The 21,316-nt window shown below is 40.1% G+C and overlaps 1 protein-coding gene across 2 annotated transcripts in view; it reads left to right on the forward strand.

Moving 5' to 3' along the window:
- Window positions 1-21,316, forward strand: part of RASA2 (RAS p21 protein activator 2) — a 125,520-nt gene continuing 104,204 nt past the window's right edge. For both annotated transcript variants that reach the window (XM_047726514.1, XM_047726520.1), the window contains exon 1: window positions 1-172. In XM_047726514.1, the coding sequence (XP_047582470.1) occupies window positions 40-172 (133 nt within the window). In that variant the 5' untranslated portion in view covers window positions 1-39. The remainder of the gene's footprint in view (window positions 173-21,316) is intronic.

A 21,316-nucleotide genomic window follows, 5' to 3' on the forward strand; every position in this document is an offset into this window, starting at 1 on the left:
ACGCAGGCGGCGGGGCTGCGGCACGGGCCGGGCGGCACCATGGCGGCGGCGGCGCCTGCTGCTGCGGCGGCTTCTTCCGAGGCGCCGGTGGCGACTGCGACGGCTGAGCCCGAGGCCGGGGACGAGGACAGTCGAGAAGTCCGAGTGCTGCAGAGCCTGCGGGGCAAGATCTGTAAGCCGGGGCCGGGCTGAGAGGACCCACCCGGCGGTCGGCGGGGGCCGCCGCGGGGCTGAGGGGGCGGCGGGCGCGCGGGGGTGGCGACGCCGATCCGGACTCAGATGGCGGGGCGGAGAGGGGACCTGGGCAGACGGGGACCGGGGCCCGTACCGGGGCCGGCGAGGCGCGCGGGGAGGGCCGGCACGGGTGAGGTTGGAAGGGGGGTGTGTTGGGGGAGTCGTCGCCTCGACGGGGCGGCGTGGGCTGGGGCTGCTCTTGTCGGAGGGAGTGGAAAGCCGGGAATTTGCGTGGAGGGGGGCCCCAGGGGCCCCCGGAGCAGCGCGGGCCTGAGGGGCTCGGTTTCGGGGCGCGGCCTGGACGTGGGGACGCCCCAGCCGGGGGCGGGGGCCGGGGGCGTGAGCCGGGGGCGTGGGGAGTTTCCGGCAGCCCTGGTACGAAGGCCTCCCGGCGGTACGGGCGCCGGGGAGCGGCCCCGAGGTGGGAGCGGAGCTGTAATTACGGGAGGCGCGGCCGGAGGAGGAGGAGGGCGGGGAAGTGGGGCTGGCGGGAGGGGAGGGGGCTGCCTGCTTCCTGGGCTCACGAGCCTGTTGGAGGTTGAAAAAGGCGCCCCGAGCTGGAGGAAACAGGCCGTCCTGGGACTCTGGCGACCGCAGCTCCCGGTGTTCGCGAGTGAGCGCGCTGGGAGGGGCTTGGGGCCGGACACCTGTACTCGCCCCACCTCGCTGCGGCGGGGACTTGGATTGAGAGACAATGTGACTGACAGGGACTTAAGACAGGATGTAGTGGCTTCCTGTGAGCAGGTCTCAAAACACAGTCATCCAGCCCGCACTTAACCCACTTAATTCCTTTCTTTCTCGTGCATTTAATTGTTACTTTTGTGAGCGAGCCATATTAGTTGACTTAATATAGAATTTTTGCTCAGAAGCTCTGAGCGTTACAATAGACCATTTGAATTCAGTCATTTGGGTATTTGTTTTTAAAAAGTGACTGAGCGTCAGAGTTAAAATTTTTTCACAGTAGTTTATTCAGGGGAAACGCCTTTTCATTTTCTTTTTTCTTTTTTTTCTTTTTTTTTTTTTTGCTATTTGTAAGATACATCAATAAAACAAATTTTTGTTTTTGTCAAAAATCACCTTTTTTTCTTTATTCAGTATCTCAGAATGGAAATATGCTTCATCTTTCCGACAAATAACCCTTAGTAGGAGGAGTACTTTTTTACTTTATAAGAAGAAAATCGAAGTGCAATAAAATGGCTAACAATGCTCTTTGTTGCACAGGATGTAAAATTTTCCTCTTCCTGAATAATGATATTATTAATTGAGCTTGGATTCTCCCCCTTTCCTCTTTTCAGGTTGCTCCCCTCTTCAAATACTGAGATTTTATTAAATCTCAGAGGCAGGCATGTTAAATTTTCTCATCTTTTTGTTCCCAGAAGTAGTCCTAGGCAACTTGAGATCTTGAGTACAATTCTCAAAACCTGGAAGATGACATCAGAGAAATAGATCTTGTCCATATCTATGTTCCCAATATTAAAATTACTTTATAGGTTATAAAATCTTTTCAAAATTCAGATTAAGTCTTATATTTAATATTTATATATATATCTTATTTAACATTTGGGGAAATTGTAAATGGTTTGACTTGATCTAATTTTCCAAATTTTACCCCTTTTTCATTTTACTGTCACGATGCTAGGCACTATCCACTGGAGCCTCTGGTTTATAGAGCTGCAGGTTATACCATGGAACTACATACACACATCTTGGAATTGAGAGTTAGGGTTGGGCTGTTTCCAGGAGGATTTAGCTGCCCTGCACCTTCACCTGCTCCATAGCAGAGATATCACAATAGGAGATACCACTGTGAGTGAAACTCAGACATACAAGTACAGAAACACAGCTTTGTCTCTGTGCTTTATAAAAACCCCACTACCCAGATTTGGGGATTGATCATCCAGTTGCTGGGAATGGTATTACCATTTTAACCATAGTTGAGGTGTCCTATTTGTTATTTTAGTTCACTTCTTGCTTTTGGAATTGCTTGGCTTATAGCTCAGGTCACTGAATATCTGCTTTTTAGAAAAGATGTATTAGGATACTTATATATGAAGCTTCTCCCCACCTCCCTCTCCATTTATTTGCCCTTCTTTTAGCTGGTATAATCCACAGTTGGTTGATCTTCAAAACCCTGTGAAGAGATGCTGTTTTCTGTTTCCCTGAAACTGACATATGGGTTTTACAGGGTGGGGGCTGGAGGAGTCATCAGCAGGTGCTAAAGTCACAGATATGGGATGGTGGTGATCCTGACAGTGAAGATACTAAGCAACTTGAGGGTGTGGGTAACCACGTCAGCTTTCCTTTTCACCATATTGGGAGACCTCAAGAGGAAAGCCTAGTAGTACCCACTAGACTGGAGATGTGCTGGCAGATTTAAGACTGCTGTTTGAGAGCCTCTAATCTGGAGAGTTAGAGTTCAGTAGGATTCAAAGTGAGCCTCAGAGGAACATCCTTTTTCCTAGACCTGGATAGGACCCTCCAACTCCAGATGCTACCACAAAAAGTGAGGATGGATTAGATTTATGTATCTTTAAAGTTGTAGAGATAATAGTCTACTGTCTTCTTTAGGGGTTTCATTCCAGTATTTTCTCATATCCTTCACAAGTGAAATAACCAGATTGACAGATGGGAAACCCATTTTGTGGTCAGTCAACTAACATTAGCAAATCCAGTGTTGCTGATAGTATTTTGTCTTCTGTGCTAATCCTCAATTCCCAGAGGTCATTTTGGTGCCCTTGGAAACCATGGTCATTCCAAATGGTCAGCTTCCCTAATATTCAAGAGGCAGGGATGGTTGTTGAAGTCCCTGTTGAGTTGTCATATGAACCCTTGATAAAGAAAATTAAGGTACTATGGACTCCATCCTTTAGTGTGAGCTGCCATGCAGTGAGTGGCAGGTATGCTTACATGTACCTGAAGCACTTTTGCATTGCCCACCTCCCAAGCGAGAAAGAGGGATTGGAGCTTTCTTCTTTGTACTTTTCAAGCTTCGTGCTGTTATTTTATGTCTTTTGGTTACCACTTTTTGTTAAGTTTGCTTTCATCTAATTAAATCAGCTGGTAATCAGAATATAAGAATGTTGCTGAAAGAGCCCATGCCACCTTCTTCGTGGGTTTACCTACTCAAGGGAGACCAGAATCTAAGGATTGGTCTCCTCAGATTGGTAAGGGAGCCAAATCTGAGGATTTATGTGAGTATTGAGATGTGTAGTACAGTGTGAGACCTGTGGCATCATGATGTGATCCAGAACTTACTTGGTCTCCTTGGTCTCTCTAGACCAAGTGATGTAGAGCTCTTAGGCAAAGTAGGATCTTTGGGGTCTGGTTAAGTGCTTGAGTTTAGAAGCTTGGTCAGGTTAGTCACCTGGATTTGAATCTTCTCTTAATTACCAATTGTTAACCTTTTTGTGTCTCTGTATTCTTTTTTTTTTCTTTTTAAGATTTTATTTATTTTAGAGAGAGTGTGCATGTTCTGAAACCAAGAATCAGATGCTTAACTGAGCCACCCCTGCACCCCTGTACCTCTGTATTTTTGTGTGTATAATGGGTATAATAAAATTACTTATCTCACAGAATTGATTTGAGAATTAAATAAATCCACTTCTCCAGTCATTTCTCCCCTTCTGCCAGGATCTTGGTCAGACATGGACAATCTCTTGGGAAGGAATAAATAGGAGATAAAAAATTAATCTTTATCTGATGTTCTTGTCAATGCTTACTGGCATTTTCTGGTATACAAAGCTGATTAAAATCAGAAGGATTGTATTCTGTTTCATACATTGTTATTATTCATGTGATTTTAGACTACTCACTTACCTTTTGAGCTTATCTTCCTCATCTCTTTTTTTTTTTTAATTTTATTTATTTATTTGACAGAGATCACAAGTAGGCAGAGAGGCAGGCAGAGAGAAAGAGGGGGGAGCAGGCTCCCTGCAGAGCAGAGAGCCCGATGTGGGGCTCAATCCCAGGACCCTGGGATCATGACCTGAGCCGAAGGCAGAGGCTTTAACCCACTGAGCCACCCAGGCGCCCCTATCTTCCTCAATTTTAAAATGGGAATAATGCTTCATCACTAGCCAGTTTGTACATGTCCCCCTGCCTGGAAGTGTCTTTCTCCTTTCCGCCACCCTGTACTTATGTCAGGAACCCCCTACACATCCTTCAGAAGCCTGCTGCATGTGATCTCCTGACCAAAGCTGCCTTTGGGGCATCACCACCCCCATCCCTGGAGAGAAACTGTTAGGCCCTAGTACCGCTGGGGAGTTGTAATTCCTTGTCCATACTCTAGCACATTTTATAGAAATTGTTCATTTATTTTCTCCCATTAGACTGCAAGCTCTTCCAGGGTGGAATTCATTCTTTTTTTTTTTTTTTTTTTTTTCCTTTTAACTTTCCCATTGTCAGCATAATGCCTGGGACATAATAGGCCTTTAGAAAAATGCCCTATTTCTCACTATGTTATCCTGAGGAGGATTTGAAATACTAGATGTGAAACCGTTTTGTAAATTTTACAGATAAACTAGAAGATAATAGTATTGTTGAAAGAAAACTACATGGGTTTGTGACAGGAAGTTCATTCCTTTCAAAATCACAGTGCCAATTGAGCTTATGTTTGAACTGATGCCAAAGTTGCCTCATTAGGAAAAGGATTAAATTTTTTAAATGCTGTGAGTGCTTTTTATTAGGAGATTTGAATATTGTTACCTGACTGTACTCCATGAATATTGCTACTAATTGTTCCTGAGCATGGAAAAGAAAAATCTCATAATCATACCTGATATAGTAAGTGTTTTTGTCTGTTATGAAAGGTTTGAATTTTTTGGTACTCTAAGGTATAAATCAAGACATTTTATTGATCACACAATAGAATTGAGAGGGAGAGATTAAAAAGTTTATTCATGCTAAGATATTTGAAATTAGATAAGTTATTTAATAAATTAATAGAGGGAAAGATGCTAAAAGGTTTGTTCATGCTAAGAATTCATTATTCTCAAAAATTTGAAATGAGATGATGAGTTATTTAGGATTGAGGAAGAATCCATCTTTCAGATGGATAGAAATGAGAGAAAAGGGTTCTTTGTAAAAGTTCACAGAGCAGTCTGCTAATCATTTCTCTGAGGAAGACGGGAGGTAAACCGCAATAAGTTCATAGAGGTTTTTGTTTTTTGAACTCTTTGAATAGCTTCTAAGAGACTGTGGAACTAATGTAGCTGAAATAAAATTATTTTATCCTTTAATCTTAAATACCAATCCTATTTCCTTTTTAATGTGCATTATGAAATTATTTGACAATAACACCAGATTACATCTTTTATTTACTAATAAAGTTCTCTTCTCTTTTAAGAGCTGCTAACAGTTTTATGTAGTCATCAATGTAAATTAAGACACGTCATGTATATTAAGAAATTCTTATGGTTTGTCTTTAGTTTTGTATATAATTTCAGTCATCAAAAATTAGTAGCTAAAATAATGCTTTATAACGTTTTACCAGTGTACATGCAAACATCAATGAACAATAATTGACAAATTTGTTATTGTGGACTTGGTGCTAGGAATATCGTTAATGACAGAATGAGTTTGGGCAAATTCATTAGCTCTGCTGACTCCCTCTTTTTTCACTTGTAAAATGAGAGTGGTCTTTAACATCCATTCTAGCACTAAGTCTTAGTTGCTTTTTAAATTGAACCATTTGCGGGGCGCCTGGGTGGCTCAGCGGGTTAAAGCCTCTGCCTTCAGCTCAGGTCATGATCTCAGGGTCTTGGGATCGAGCCCCGCATCGGGCTCTCTGCTTAGCGGGGAGCCTGCTTCCTCCTCTCTCTCTCTCTGCCTGCCTCTCTGCCTACTTATGATCTCTGCCAAATAAATAAAAAATAAATAAAATCTTTAAATTGAACCATTTGCTTTAAAACATTACATGAGATGTTTTTATTTTAATGCTTAAATGTTTTTCATATGCCTGTTTTGTATAAGATGCACTGTTTGAAATATTTTTGTGAGACTTATTAATGAAGGTTGTTTGAATCTTAAATATTTTTCTGTGACTATTAATTTATTCAGCAGTACATAATAGCTAGTGTCTGTTAGGGCATTAGCCCTCTGGGCTGTGAATTGAGCCTAGGCTGTGAATGGGATGAAAAAGCCCTTACTAGTTTATCCTAAAGTCTATCCTAAATAGTGATTGGCTTTAGAGAATTACTAAGGTTTAGAGCTGGAAGGTGGGGAACAAATTGTATCCACTCATTTTACAAATGAAGAACTTGACACTCGGCTATTCGAAGTGTTACACAGTTAATGCTTGTGTGCCTGTGGAGCACTAATCCATTACTATCAAAGTTCTTTCTAATGCTAGGTAGAATGAATTTGTCATTAGTATGAATGTTGCAGATGTACTGCATTTAATATATGAAGCAATTGTATTGCCTCTGTAGTAATATATCTAGAAGTAGTAGTACATTTTCATTCTGCTATCTACACACTCTCATTTGTTCCTTTTTTTTTTTTTTAAAGATTTTATTTATTTGACAGGGAGTTAGAGAGCACAAGCAGGGGGAGCAGCAGGCAGAGGGAGAGGGAAAAGCCGGCTCCTTGCTGAGCAAGGAGACCTGTGTGGGGCTCAGTCCCAGGATCTGAGATATGACCTGAGCCGAAGGCAGACACTTAATTGACTGAGCCACCCAGGCACCCCTCATCTATTCCTTTTTTTTTTTTTTTAAGATTTTATTTATTTATTTGTCAGAGAGAGAAAGAGAGAGCAGGCAGAGGGAGAAGCAGGCTCCCCGCTCATCAAGGAGTCCCATACAGGGTTCCATCCCAGGACCCCGTGATCATGACCTGAGCCGGAGGCAGACGCTTAACCAACTAAGCCACCCAGGTGTTCCTTTTTAAAGACTTTGTGAAGTAGTTAGGATTAGTGATGAAACTGTGCTTGTGACCTAAATGGAGATTGAGCCTGTTTTTTACCTGTTTGTGTAATTCATGCTGTAACTCAGCTGTTTTCAGTCCTGACTGCCTATCAGTGTCACCCGTGAACTTAAAAAATTCTGTGCCCAGTCTGTACTACCTACTGAATCAGAATTTCTCTGGTGGTACTTGGACATCTCTGGGTTTGAAATATTCCATAGGGAGTGATAATGGACCCCAAGGATGGCGAACTTCTGCTTTTGCCAGTTGAACAGACTAGCCACAACTACTTGAGTAGTTTAGCAACCTGCTGTGTATGACCATTTCATTTATTTATTTATTTATTTATTTATTTATTTATTCATTCATTCATTCATTCATTCATAAGAGACAGAGAAAAAGAGGGTGCGTGAGCATTGGAGTGGGGAGGGACGGGGGTAGAGAGAGAGAGGGAGAGAGAGAATTTTAAGCAGGTGTTATGCGGGGCTCAATCTCACACCCTGAAATTATGATCTGAGCGAAATCAAGAGTCAGACACCCAACTGAGCCACCCAGGAGCCCCTGTGATCATTTAAAGAGTACCAGCAGAAAGTGTGGTGTGATCACAGGGAGGTTTTAATTAATTAATTTTTTTTTTTTTTTGGAAAGAGCAGTCTTTTTTTTTTTTTTTAAGATTATTTATTTATTTATTTATTTGACAGAGAGAGAGAGAGAGAGAGAGATCACAAGTAGGCAGAGAGGCAGGCAGAGAGAGAGAGGAGGAAGCAGGCTCCCTGCTGAGCAGAGAGCCTGATGCGGGGCTCGATCCCAGGACCCTGAGATCATGACCTGAGCCGAAGGCAGCGGCTTAACCCACTGAGCCACCCAGGCGCCCTAATTAATTTATTTTTTAAAAAGATTTATTTACTTATTTGTTTGATTAGATAATACAGATACCTGGGATATAATACCTGGTACAAAACTGTGAAAAGGTGCTAAGGAGTATACATTTAAAATTAAGTTTTCTTATTTCTGTTGCCCCTAGCTATTCCCTTTCCACAAGCAAGCAGTACTAGTTTCTTATGTATGCTTACAGAGATTATTTAAGCATTTACAAACATAAATGTATGAGTATTAGTCTCTCTCACCAATGTGTAAATTGTAGCAAAATATGTACGTTGTTTGCATCCTTTTTTTTTATACTTAGTGATAGTAGCTTGAAGATTTGTGGTATCTGTCTATATGGGGAGCTGCCTTTTTTTTTTTTTTTTTTTTAAACAGTTGGCTTAATATTGCATCATCTGGATATACCACAGTTTATTTGACCAGTCCCCTATTGATGGACATGTAGGTATTTGCAGTTTTTGCTATTACAAACAGTACTGCAATAAATAACCGTGTTACGTCATTTTTAAAAAAGCTTTCATTTTATTTATTTATTTGACTGAGAGAGGCACAGCAAGAGAGGGAGCACAAGCAGGAGGATTGGGAGAGGGAGAAGTAGGCTTTCCGTCAAGCAGGGAGCCCGATGCGGGTTTCAGTCCCAGGACCCCGGCACCGTGACCTGAGCCAAAGGCAGATGCTTAACGACTGAGCCACTCAGGCACCCCCTGTTATGTCATTTTTGATATGAATGTATGTGTCTGTCTGTAGGATAAATTCCTCAATGTTAAATTGATGAATTGGCATGTGTATTTTTATTTTGGAAAGACACTGCCAAATTGCTTTCCACAGAAACTGTAGCAATTTTTGCTCTCACTAGCAACAAATGAATGATTCTTTCTTTGCTCACATAGTGTGTATTTTAAAATGTCTTGATCTTTACTGGTCTAATGCAAAGGAACATCTGATTTGTAGTTTTAATTTGCTTTTTTTTTTTTTAAAGATTTTATTTATTAATTTGACAGAGAAAGAGATCACAAGTAGGCAGAGAGGCAGGCTGAGAGAGAGGAAGGGAAGCAGGCTTCCCTGCTGAGCAGATAGCCCGATGCGGGGCTCAATCCCGGACTCCGAGATCCTGACCCGAGCTGACGGCAGACGCTTAATCCACTGAGCTAACCAGGCGCCCCGTAGTTTTAATTTGCACTTCTTCTAAATGAGTTTGATGATCTCTTCATATTATTTTTAAAAATTTTTTAAAAGATTTTATTTATTTGACAGAGAGAGAGAGAGATCACAAGTAGGCAGAAAGGGAGGGAGCAGGAAGCAGGTTCCCTGCTGAACAGAGAGCCCTATTCAGGGCTTGATCCCAGGACCCTGAGATCATGACCTGAGCTGAAGGCAGAGGCTTAACCCATTGAGCCACCCAGGTGCCCTCTCTTCATATTTTTAAGAGCCATTTTTATTTCCATTTTTTGGGTGAACTTGTTTATTTTGTTTGTCCTTTTTTTCTTTTTTTTCTGTTTGATCCTTTAGTCTTCTTACTGATTTTTGGGAATGCTTTATGCAGTAAGGAAGCTAGTTATTTTTTTAGTAGAAAGATCTTTAAAAATTTAGATGCTTTGGCTGATGTGTGCATTTATTCTTGAGAAGTTGGTTGTGAGATCCAGTGAGGGGAGTCAGTTTGTTGGTTTCATCTGCTTATATAATTTCTGATGTTAGAAGAGAGATGGAAAAAGAACTTTTTGAGGAAAGATAAGTGAGGATTTATAAACGGGTTAAGAGACAAATAGTAGATTGTGAGAGGTTATTTACAGTAAATCCTGTTGACAAAAATAAAACACTGGCATTTCACATATTCTGTGTCAGGTACTGTTTTAAAGCCCTTTAAGCATATTAAATTATTTATTATTATTATTTTTTTTTTTTTTTTTTTTTAAAGATTTTATTTATTTATTTGACAGAGAGAGATCACAAGTAGACGGAGAGGCAGGCAGAGAGAGAGAGGGAAGCAGGCTTCTTGCTGAGCAGAGAGCCCGATGTGGGACTCGATCCCAGGACCCTGAGATCATGACCTGAGCTGAAGGCAGCAGCTTAACCCACTGAGCCACCCAGGCGCCCAAATTATTTATTATTTTAAAAGATTTTATTTATTTATTTGAGAGTGAAAGTGAGAGAGAGAGCACAAGACCTGGAGAGAGGCAGAGGGGGAGAGTGTGAGGGAGAAGCAGACTCCTTGCTGAGCAGGGAGGCTGATGTGGGGCTGGGATCATGACCTGAGCCAAAGGCAGATGCTTAGCCAACTGTGCCACCCAGGCGCCCTGGCAAATTAAGTAATGTAATCCTTATGGTAACTCTATAACATTTATTATCCACATTTTACAGGTGGGGAACTGAGGCACAAGATAGCTAAACTAAGTAACTTGACCAAGATCAGACAGCTAGTGAGTGGTGGAGCTGTAATTCAAACTGAACAGACTTGCTCCAGGGTCCATCCTGTTGCTCCTAATCTATATGCTATACCGCCTCTGTATTTGTTAGTGTCCAGAATATATAAAAAGTTCATGAAGATTTTTAAAAGGAAAAGGGCATTAGGAAAATAAAATATATGAACAGACATTTCACAGAAAGAGATAAAAAAAAGGCCAGTAAACATAAGAAAATACTGATCAGATTTAATAAAAATTAATCAGGAAAATGCAAATTTTTAAAGGCTCTCAGTTTGTGAAAAGAGAAAAGCTTGTTAATTTCAGTATTTGGTGGGGGTTTCGGGATATATGTAACTTTGCTCACTGTTACTGTGAACTTAAATGTATAAAGCAGTTTTGGAGAGCATTTTGGCAAGATCTGTTAAAAAATCTAAATGTTTATTCCCCATGCGTTTCTACTGCATGTCTACCCTACGGAAACACTTGGATATTTGCAAAAGAGGTATATATAAAGGTTTATAATGTTGCCTTGTTGGTGAAACAATTAGAGACAACTTAAGTGCGCATTGTAGGGAAATGGCTAAGTAATATGTTAATATAAATATTCTATAGCAGCAAAAAAGAATGAGGTATTTCCAGAGTATGAAAGGAAAGAACGTCAAGATGTATCATTGAGTAAAAGCAAGTCGTTAGAATGGTACCTGTTTTATCTTTTTTTACGTGTATTTGGGAAAACGCATAGAAAGATGTTTGAAAGGAGATAAAACATTGGTTACCTCAGTGGTGAACAAAGTGAATCAGCTTTGCTTATAATGGTTTAATTTTCTATAGAGTATTTGTGTATTACTATGTTATGAAAAATGACTTTATTAAAAGAATTATTTATTAAAATAATTAAATAATTAAAATTCTTTATTAAAGAATTCTTTATTAAAAGAATTTAATACAATTTTAGTCCAAGTTCTTTTGCTCTACTATTGAAAATTATTCCTGTCTATAAAAATAAGGGTAGCCAAATGTTAGACTTGGTAACATTTTGAATGTCCCTGAAAGTAAGATCAACTTTTTGTCTTTTTTTTGGTAACCTTTTATTTTTATAGAATTTCTAGCAAAAATCTGTAGGAGCAGTATAGTGAAATCCCATATACTTTGCCTATTTTCACCAGTTGTTTTGTATTCGAAAAGTGACTTTTTAAAAAAATTCAATGTTTTGTTTCAGAGGAATGAAGTAAAAAGCATAATTTTGATCCTTTAAAATATAACAGTTGTGTGAGTGGTACAGAACCTCTTAGTTTTGAATTTGAACAATTTTATTTTTATTTATGTATTTTTTAAAGACTTTATATATTTGTCAGAGAGAGCAAGCACGAGCAGGCAGAGTGGCAGGCAGAGGCAGAGAGAGAAGCAGGCTCCCTGCTGAGCAAGGAGCCTGACGTGGGACTCAGTTCCAGGAGCTTGGGATCATGACCCAAGCCGAAGGCAATGGCTTAACCTACTGAGCACCCAGGTGTCCCTGAATTTGAACAATTTTATATAAAATATTCTTAGTGGATAGGGGAAGTGAACTAATTTTTTTTGAATATATTTCCTTTTTGCAAGTACTGTGTCCTACTTTGCAAATTATTTCATTTAATCTAAATTCATGAAAAAGATTGTATGCAAACAAAAAGGTTTTTTTGCTCAGGATTTAAAAAGGCAGAGCCAGGTTTTCAGAAGGTCTGTAAGTTACCGAGGTCACTGTCCGTTTGTCTACCGGTTTGCCTGTCAGATGGTGTATTCAGAAGAACTGATGAGTGTATTTCTGTTGTCAGAAAGTTGGTAATTATCACTAAATTGGTTATGGTCTAATGTTATGGATATTCAGTAAAATTAGAATGTTGGGATGCTATGAAATTTTACCTTTAATACTATTTAGGTGATTTACAAAAACTGTTACTTTTCTGTCTGCCTGACTATGCTCATGCTTTTGTCTGTGCTTGTAAATGGTTCTCCTGGAACACATAACATGCATATACTTGTACATGCACATTTGTAGGTACAACTTATTTGTATCTGGGTGCTACTTTTTTCTTTTCTTTTTTTTTTTTTTTTTTAAGTACTGGATCATAGTGAGTCCTGTTTTGCATTTGGGCCCCCAGGATGCCATTATCAGAAGGAGCCACCATGTCCCATATGTGTCCTATCTATTTGCCTTTAGTTTTACTACCACCTGGCTTTTCATTTGCTTGCCATACTGGGTTCTGTTGGTCAGCTTCGGAGACTTGCTAAGTTTCATGTAGCTGTAGGAACCATTGGCCTATCAGGAGAGATTCCTACCACATGTGCTTCGAAGTTTGGTTTGCTACTTGAGAAAGGGGCTGTAGGGAGCTTAGGAATCAGCATACGTTCAAAAGTGAAACCTGAAGTGGGCAAGACAAACCACAGGAAGATCATGCCCGCAACTTGGTGACGTATCTGTATAACCCATGGACACTTCCTGGCAATACCTTGCGAAACTTGCCTTTTTATGTACAGCAGTTTCCTAACTTCTTGTTCTTGACTAAACTTCAGTGAGAGGTGATTAATATGATAGCAATATAGATAACTGTATGATTTATGATAATTATCGTGCAGATGACTTGTGTAAAGCAAGAGGCTCCTGATTATATGCTGTAGACTTTTCCACTGAGGAGTTGCATCTTACCTACTAGGGCATTTTTTAGGAGTTGCCCTGGAGTTTATGCTTTAACTTTGTATGCTTTCTCAAGAATTGTACTTAAAGGGGCGCCTGGGTGGCTCAGTCAGTTGAGTGTTTAGTTCTTGATTTCGGCTCAGGTCATGATCTCAGGTCATGGGATCCAGCCCTGCATTGGGCTCCGTGCTCAACAGGGAGTCTGCTTGGGATTCTCTCCCTCTGCCCCTCCACCTCACCTCTCTCTCTGTCTCTAAAATAAATAAAATAAGTCTTAAAAAGAAAAAAAAGAATTGTACTTATATATTGTTGATGTTTTATAGGCACAAAGCAAGTTCTTTGCGTACAGCATCTATGCTAACCCTCTAAAGACTGCGGGATTCCTGGAGCCCTTTGCCCAATCAGGTGCTTGCTAGTGGCATTACCTTGCTTTAGGCATGTTGATGATTACACGGTGCTTTATTTTTACGATGGAATAGGAGTTCAGTGTTACTGAAACTATTATTCCTGATTTCTTTAACCTTCCAGGTTCCATGTTAATATTATAGTGCCTGTTGTTAAGCAGAACCACGTTTCTGTTAGGGATTATGCAGTGTGTCAATTTTTTTATGATTTATCAGTTGAATGAGATTAAAGATCTCAGGTTATATATATATTTTAAAGATAATTTATCATTTACTGGGAGTGAGAAAAATTGCTGACAGTCTAGTTATCTGAGTTAATTTATGCATTGAAAAGCCCTACTGTACTGAGTAGGAGATATTCCAGCAGTCACCATTGCCTGTTGGTACCGTTTCTCATCCTATGCCCAAATAATATCACAAATTTATAACTTCTCAGTGGTACTTTCAAGGTGACAGCTAAGGAGGGAAATAGCAGCTTCATAACCATGTTCTCCTCAGCAGTTTTTAGGCACCTTCCCCACTTTTTGTTACCATACACCTAGGGCAATCTGACATACTTTGAAGAGGGTGAGGAGACTCTTGGGAAGGTCAGATGTGATTATGGCAGTTCTTCTCATGTAAGATTTCTTTATCCTATACAAAGTATTGATTAGGTGTATAGAAATCAAATGAATGCTAAATGGTAATGTAGCATGTTGAAAGTATTTTTTTTTCTGCAACTTTTCTAGTAATCACCTAACCTCTCTGAGCCTCAGTTTCCTCTTCTGTAAGTTGGGAATTACAGTCTTTCTAATCTTTCAAAGGGGTTGTGAAACAATTGGATGACTTAGTGTACTGCATGGCCATGGTACTGTTACGTATGGGCTGTAATTGTAACATAAGTAGTAGTGGTACTGGGTAAAGTATACTTTCATAGTTTTGTTGATGAACAATTTAATTTTGTACACCTTTTATCTTCTTGCAGAAATAAAAACTGAACTTTGTAAGAAAATTTGAAAGACCTTACAATATGTTAATATACAGGATTATCTTATGCATAATTAAATAGCATAACACATTTAAAAAAAAATTTTATTTATTTGAAAGAGAGAGACACAGGGAGAGAGGGAACACAAGCAGGGGGAGCAGGAAAGGGAGCTGTAAGCCTCACACCGAGCAGGGAGCCTGATGGAGGGCTTGATCCCAGGACCCCGAGATCATGACCTGAGCAGGAGGCAGACGCCCAACTGACTGAACCACCCAGGCGCCCCTAGCATAGCACATTTTAATTTTATACTAAACTTGTCAACAGTGAGACTATATATTTTCAAGTGTATTTTGGATTCATTTTCCTTCATTTTTTTGGTTATGAATATAAATGATAAAGTTTGCATATTTTTTTCATTTCCCCATCGGAGGTTCTAATCCTCTGTTCAGCTTGCTGTTCCTGTTTAGAACATCATATCCTGAGGCACTCAGGGCAAATTCTGTCAATTCTATCTCTGTAGTATTTCTTCCATCTTTCTTTCCCTCCCATTTCTCTTTCAGTACCTTAGTATAGGTCCTGTATCTCTGAAGCATTGGATCCAACCACACAGAAACTTTTAGTGACCCTTGTGTCTACTGAAGAAAATTAAAACTTTTTAGCTTGGCATTTCAGATTCTGTTGATTCCACCCTTTCTTTACAGTAGTCTTATCTCTTCTTATTCCCCTTTTATCTGCCTTTATGCTTTAGTCACTTTTTACTATTCACTGCCTCCTTGTAGGTGCTCCCCTTTTTTCCCACCTTCAGAACTTGCTTGAATTGTGTCTTCTGGAATGTGATGACTCTACCCCCAATTTCTATATTTTGAAAAAAAAAAATCACTCGGAGGAAGTTACTTTGAAGATCGTGAAATAATGTATATGAAGGCCCTTAAAAAATCTGCCATATATGGGCGCCTGGATGGCTCAGTGGGTTAAGCCGCTGCCTTCGGCTCAGGTCATGATCTCAGGGTCCTGGGATCGAGTCCCGCATCGGGTTCTCTGCTCAGCAGAGATCCTGCTTCCCTCTCTCTCTCTGCCTGCCTCTCCATCTACTTGTGATCTCTCTCTGTCATATAAATAAATAAAATCTTTAAAAAAATCTGCCATATATAATGTATATATTTATTCAGTAAATGATAGCTATTATGAGTCAGCTTTATTCTCACCCCAAATAATCTTTGTCTTTGGATCATCTCATTTAGGACCCTGGTTTGCAGTTTCTCTTAGGGGTTAATCCCACTAAGATCTGTCTTGGTTCTTAACTTTGTAGTCTTTGAAATATATTTGGCCTTCAGGGCACGTTAGGATAATTTCAGAAAGGAATAGGTGTCTGTTCCTCTAAGCACAGTCATATTCAGAAAGACATTAAAAGTGAAAAGGAGGGGCACCTGGGTGGCTCAGTGGGTTAAGCCTCTGCCTTCGGCTTGGGTCATGATCTCAGGGTTCTGGGATCAAGCCCCACATTGGGATCTCTACTCAGCAGGGAGCCTCTCTGCCTCTCTCTGCCAGCCTCTCTGCTTTACTTGTGATCTTTGTCTGTCAAATTAAAAAAAAAAAAAAAGTGAAAAGGAAAGACTAGGCTTTGGAATTTTATTTCTATTAAATCACCTTATTAGCCATGTAACATTTTTTTTAAATTTATAAAAGGTAACAGTAATGCTTCTAAAGGTCATTGTACACATTGAATAAGGTATATGAGAAGATATTTAGCACTGTCTTGACTACTTCATAAATATGTCTTCTTTTCTTACTTATCTGAGCATTGTCCTCCTCTGGGACACACACACACACACACGTACAGACTTATCAGTATAAATGCATGCACACACCGCCGCCCCCAACATACATGTAAGCACATATGTGCAAACTCACATACATGTCTAGAAGCATATGCACCAGAATCTCTACCCCCAGTCTGGTATTTGGAATTCTAGTCCTATGTAAAATTTGTATGGTAGGATCTGCATACTGTCTAGTGACCTTTGCATAGAACCATTGATCTTGTAAACAGAGAGTTGGCCATCTTTGTTTTTTTGTTAATCTACTGTTATCTTATCAGTTTTGATTCCCAGTGGTGTTTATCTTCTTGGTTTAAATTGTTTACTTTTGGCCAATGACCGAAAGCACTGTTTTCTCTAAAACACTTACTTTTTTCCCCTCTTCCTTCAGATATTTGTGTAGAAGTTACTTTCTCAGTGGAACCTTCTGGGCTGCGTGTCCCTCCCCCCAACCCCCCGCCATTTCTGTGGTGATTCGTTCCTGCCTAACAATTACTAACATATCATCTTTACTCATTTATTGTCCGTTTGTGTTGGCTTGTTGAGAACGCAGCGTTGTCTATTTTTCTCACTGTTCTATCTCTGATATCTTAGTGTAGGTACTCAGTAAATATTTGAATGTGTGAATTTCAAGATTGGTTTGTTTTCAGTATGATATTTCTGTTAACACTAAAGATTCTTACAGTTAGTGCTCTTGATAACTATATATAGGAAACTTTTTTTTAACCTTTGGTGCAGTTGACATAGATCAATTTACATCAAATGGAAAAAATATATATGCCAGTATATAATTTGTGATGTGATATTAGAACTTCCTCTTTGTCCGTGCTAAAATTCCACACACGTACACGCTCAGACTTATTCAGTAGATACTTCATTGTCTATTACAATCTAAGTGTGCTAAGAACTGGTGCCTTCCCTTAAGAAGTTTGTAATTCGGGGCACCTGGGTGGCTCAGTGGTTAAGCCTCTGCCTTCAGCTCAGGTCATGATCTCAGGGTCCTGGGATCGAGTCCCACATCGGGCTCTCTGCTCTGCAGGGAGCCTGCTTCCTCCTCTCTCTCTCTCTGCTTACCTGTCTGCCCACTTGTGATCTCTCTCTGTCAGATAAATAAAATCTTTAAAAAAAAAAAAAGTTTGTAATTCAGTGGAGGAAAGTATAGCAGTCTCCTTTGCTGGATCCTTCTCATTTCTGCTAACTCAAAATAGTTGGAGAACTTTAAGGCTGACTTTAAATCTCTTTTATTTCTTATCCATATTTACTCTCCTTTTGATCTTGTATAGTCTGGTGGTTTTATAAATAGTATGCACTTGCTGATGATTCTCTAATTTTACTCCAGCTAGGACTTCTTTGTCCTCCTGACATCTGCACTTGGATGTGTAATCAGCTTCTCAGACTTAGGATGCCTAATACAAACTCTTGCTCTCCCTCTCCCAGCAGGAGGCTCCTCCTTCTGGGAATGACATCTCTGTTCATCCAGCTGCATAGGCTCAAACTCTAAGAACTCTTCCTTAACCCCATTTTCCATCATACCCCACATCCAGAATATCAGAAATCCTGTTGGCTCCATCTTCAAAAATATGCCCAGTTCACCACTTCTCTTCATGCCAGGATTGCTCCCTTGCTCTAAGTTATCTCTAATCAAGGTCACTACAGTAGTTTTCTGTCTACTTTCCTGCTTCCACCCTTCCCCCTCTGCAGTGATTCTTCTAAAACAAAAGTTAGATCATGCCATTCTTCTGCTTAAAATCTTTCAGTAGCTTTCCATGTCACTCAGAAAAATCCAAGGTTTTTCTATTTAACCTGCTTCCTTCCTCAACCCTACCTCATCTCTTACTATTTCCTACCTCTTCCCACTATTGTTTTACAGCCATTCTGGCCTCCTTGCTATTTCTTCAGTGTCAGATGTCTTTTCTAGTGCCTTTGTATGTTTTATTTGTTCTGCCTGTTCCCTTTTTTCCTCAGATATCTATCTGCATGGCTCATTCTCTCATTGACATCTTTCAGGTATCTGCTCAAATATCTTAACAGAAAGGTCTTCCTTGATTCCTTATATAAAATAACATTGCTGTCCTCCTTTTCTTTACCCTTTGGATTTGCCACTCCCTAACTCTCTTACCCTACTTTGTTTTCTTCCAAGGCAATAAATATTACATACTTACTGAAGAGTTATGATGTTTGTCTTCCCTGTCTAGATTGTATAACAACAGGTCCATGTGGGCAGAGACCTACTTTTATTCATTGTTATATCTCTAGCATTTAAAGATGTGCCTGGCATGTTGTAGGCACTTAATTTTATTTGTTGAATGAAATGCAGTAAGTGCAATACAATATGATCATTATAGTCAAAGTACACGTAAGATGCAATGGGGAATAGAGTAAAGAGTGACATGACTACCTAGGAGTTGAGGGTAAACTACAAAAATGCCTTTAAGCAGAGCTTTTTGGAGGGGAAAAAAAAAACAGGTAAGAGCGTTTCGTACAATGAAAATAGCACTGCAGATGTACAGAGGCACGAGAGAACACAGTGTTCAAGGAACCAAAAGTATAGTACTGTTGGAGCATAACTTGTGGGGGTAAAGATTAAATAAGCAGATGAGGCCAAACATGAAATAGACAGTACCAAACCATGAAGGGTCTTTAGATATTTATCCTGTGAGATAGGTAGTATAGAGTCATTGAAGACTTTTGAGAAAGGGGGAATATATGTTTACATGTTAAAAAGGTAAGTGGCAACAGTGTGAAGGATGGGGATCAAAGCTAAACTCAGCATTTACTTAACATATATGTGATGTTGCAAGGTGCATCTGATGCAGAGAAACAGTTACTTCCGTGTGAATGGGCAAGAGGCTATTTTATTTTATGGTTGGACAAAACCACTAATGTGTAGTGTGAAAGTTCAGTTCTTGGCATGTTTGCAGTACATCTGCGAGGGAGAAGAAATACCCGGTGGATGATTAGTTTATCAGTTATCATTTCAACAAGAAATGGTGTTGTTACAGTGTAAAAGATATTGTGTTTGAAGGCCAGCCTCCTTTCTTCAATAAGGAGCAGTTGTTTTGTCAACAATACACCTCCTGATCTTGATTCATTGTTAAAGGAAATAGTGACAGTTATAAATATAATCAGATTTGTACGGTTTGCTGTAGGGCCAACACAGCAGCTATCTTTGTAGGACAAATACCTGCCCTTGCATATTGTAGTACTGGCATGCACAAAACTCTTTAAAATGAGGGAAAACTAAAAATACTTCCTTTTTTCATTTCCATTATTTCAGTTGTCTTGTTCTAGTATCGTATCTTAGCAATATGTTGAATGTCTTGAATACTTAATAATCTTATTGCTCTGGGGTCAAGATCTGTTGTGTAAATTTAAGGATGAGATGAGGTACCCAACATGGGCTACATGGTGTCAATATTGAGAATTTGGCACTCTCAAATTCATGAATGTGGTACTGTATTTTTGAGCATGTTTTTAAAAAACACATCCAAATACTGCAGTAGGAAATGATGAAATGTTTTCAGAGGCAGATACAATAATACAGAGAGTTAAGATCCATTTGTCTCCTTGTCCCAAATCAAAGCATTCGCTTTTTTAGTGTGTTGTGCTATTTAGTTCATCTAATGGAACAATAAAGGTACTTTTCTGTGAGGCATTGCTTTATAATTTCTGAGTCCATGTTTGGTCCAGATTGGCACATGTAGCTGAAAGATTTACCGAACTCTGATGACCAGTAATGTGCGATGGGATTTTCTAATTTGTTATAAAGGGTAAGAAAACAAACCAGTCAGGATTAGGTTACTGAATCAACTGTAGCTAGTTCAAGTAGAAAGAGATTTAGTAAAAGATTTTAGGGGTGCCTGGGTGGCTCAGTTGGTTAACCATTCAACTCTTGATCTCAGCTCAGGTCTTGATCTCAGATTTGTGAGTTCAAGCCCCATGTTGGGCTCCACACTGGGCATGGAGCCTGCTTTTTATTATTATTATTATTATTATTTTTTATTTTGTTTATTCACTTGACAGACAGAGGTCACAAGTAGGCAGAGAGGCAGGCAGAGAGAGAGAGGAAGGGAAGCAGGCTCCCTGCTGAGTAGAGATCCCGATGTGGGGCTCGATCCCAGGACCCCAAGATCATGACCTGAGCCAAAGGCAGAGACTTTAACCCACTGAGCCAGCCAGGCATCCTGGAGCCTGCTTTAAAAAAGTTTTTTGGAGGGTTGGGGAGGGGGTCGCCTGATTGGCTCAGTTGGCTAAACGTCTGCCTTCAGCTCAGGTCATGATCCCCGGGTCCTGGGATCAAGCCCTGCATTGGGCTTCTTGCTCAGTGGGAAGCCTGTTTCTACCTGTCCTTCTGCCTGCTGCTTCCCCTGCTTGTGCTCTTTCTCTCTCTCTATCTCTGTCAAATAAATAAAATCTTTAAAAAAATGTTTTTTTTTTTTTTTAAAGTGGCCTATAGAATTGTTAGAAATTCTTACTGAAGGGGCGCCTGGGTGGCTCAGTGGGTTAAAGCCTCTGCCTTAAGATCAGGTCATGATCCCAGGGTCCTGGGATCGAGCCCCACATCAGGCTCTCTGCTCCGCAGGGAGCCTGCTTCCCCCTCTCTCTCTGCCTGCCTCTCTGCCTACTTGTGATCTCTGTCTGTCAAATAAATAAATAAAATCTTAAAAAAAAAAAAAAGAAATTCTTACTGAAGAAACAGATTCTAATGTGAACTTTCATGAGTGAAATTTTAAAAGTACATTGCAGCTGAGCTACCAAGGGAGTTACTATCTTTTTTAGGATCAGAAAGGTACCTGCAGAATTGGAAAGCTGTAAGTTTTAGGGGCTTGTCTGAGAACCTTGCCACCTCTGCTGTGATCAGGAACCTGCTGCTGTTAGGAAGCAGCCATCAGCATGCAGCCATCTTCATCAGTAAGCTGTCGTCACTATTGCTGCCTCTAGAGCCAAGCCACACCTGCCACAACCTGTATGGCAGAATGGATGCCTTGTGCCCTTCTTCTTGATATCCATGAAACCTATGACTGAATAGAAGGACT

The sequence above is a fragment of the Lutra lutra genome, chromosome 1, assembly GCF_902655055.1.
Source record: "Lutra lutra chromosome 1, mLutLut1.2, whole genome shotgun sequence".
Lineage (NCBI taxonomy): Eukaryota > Metazoa > Chordata > Mammalia > Carnivora > Mustelidae > Lutra > Lutra lutra.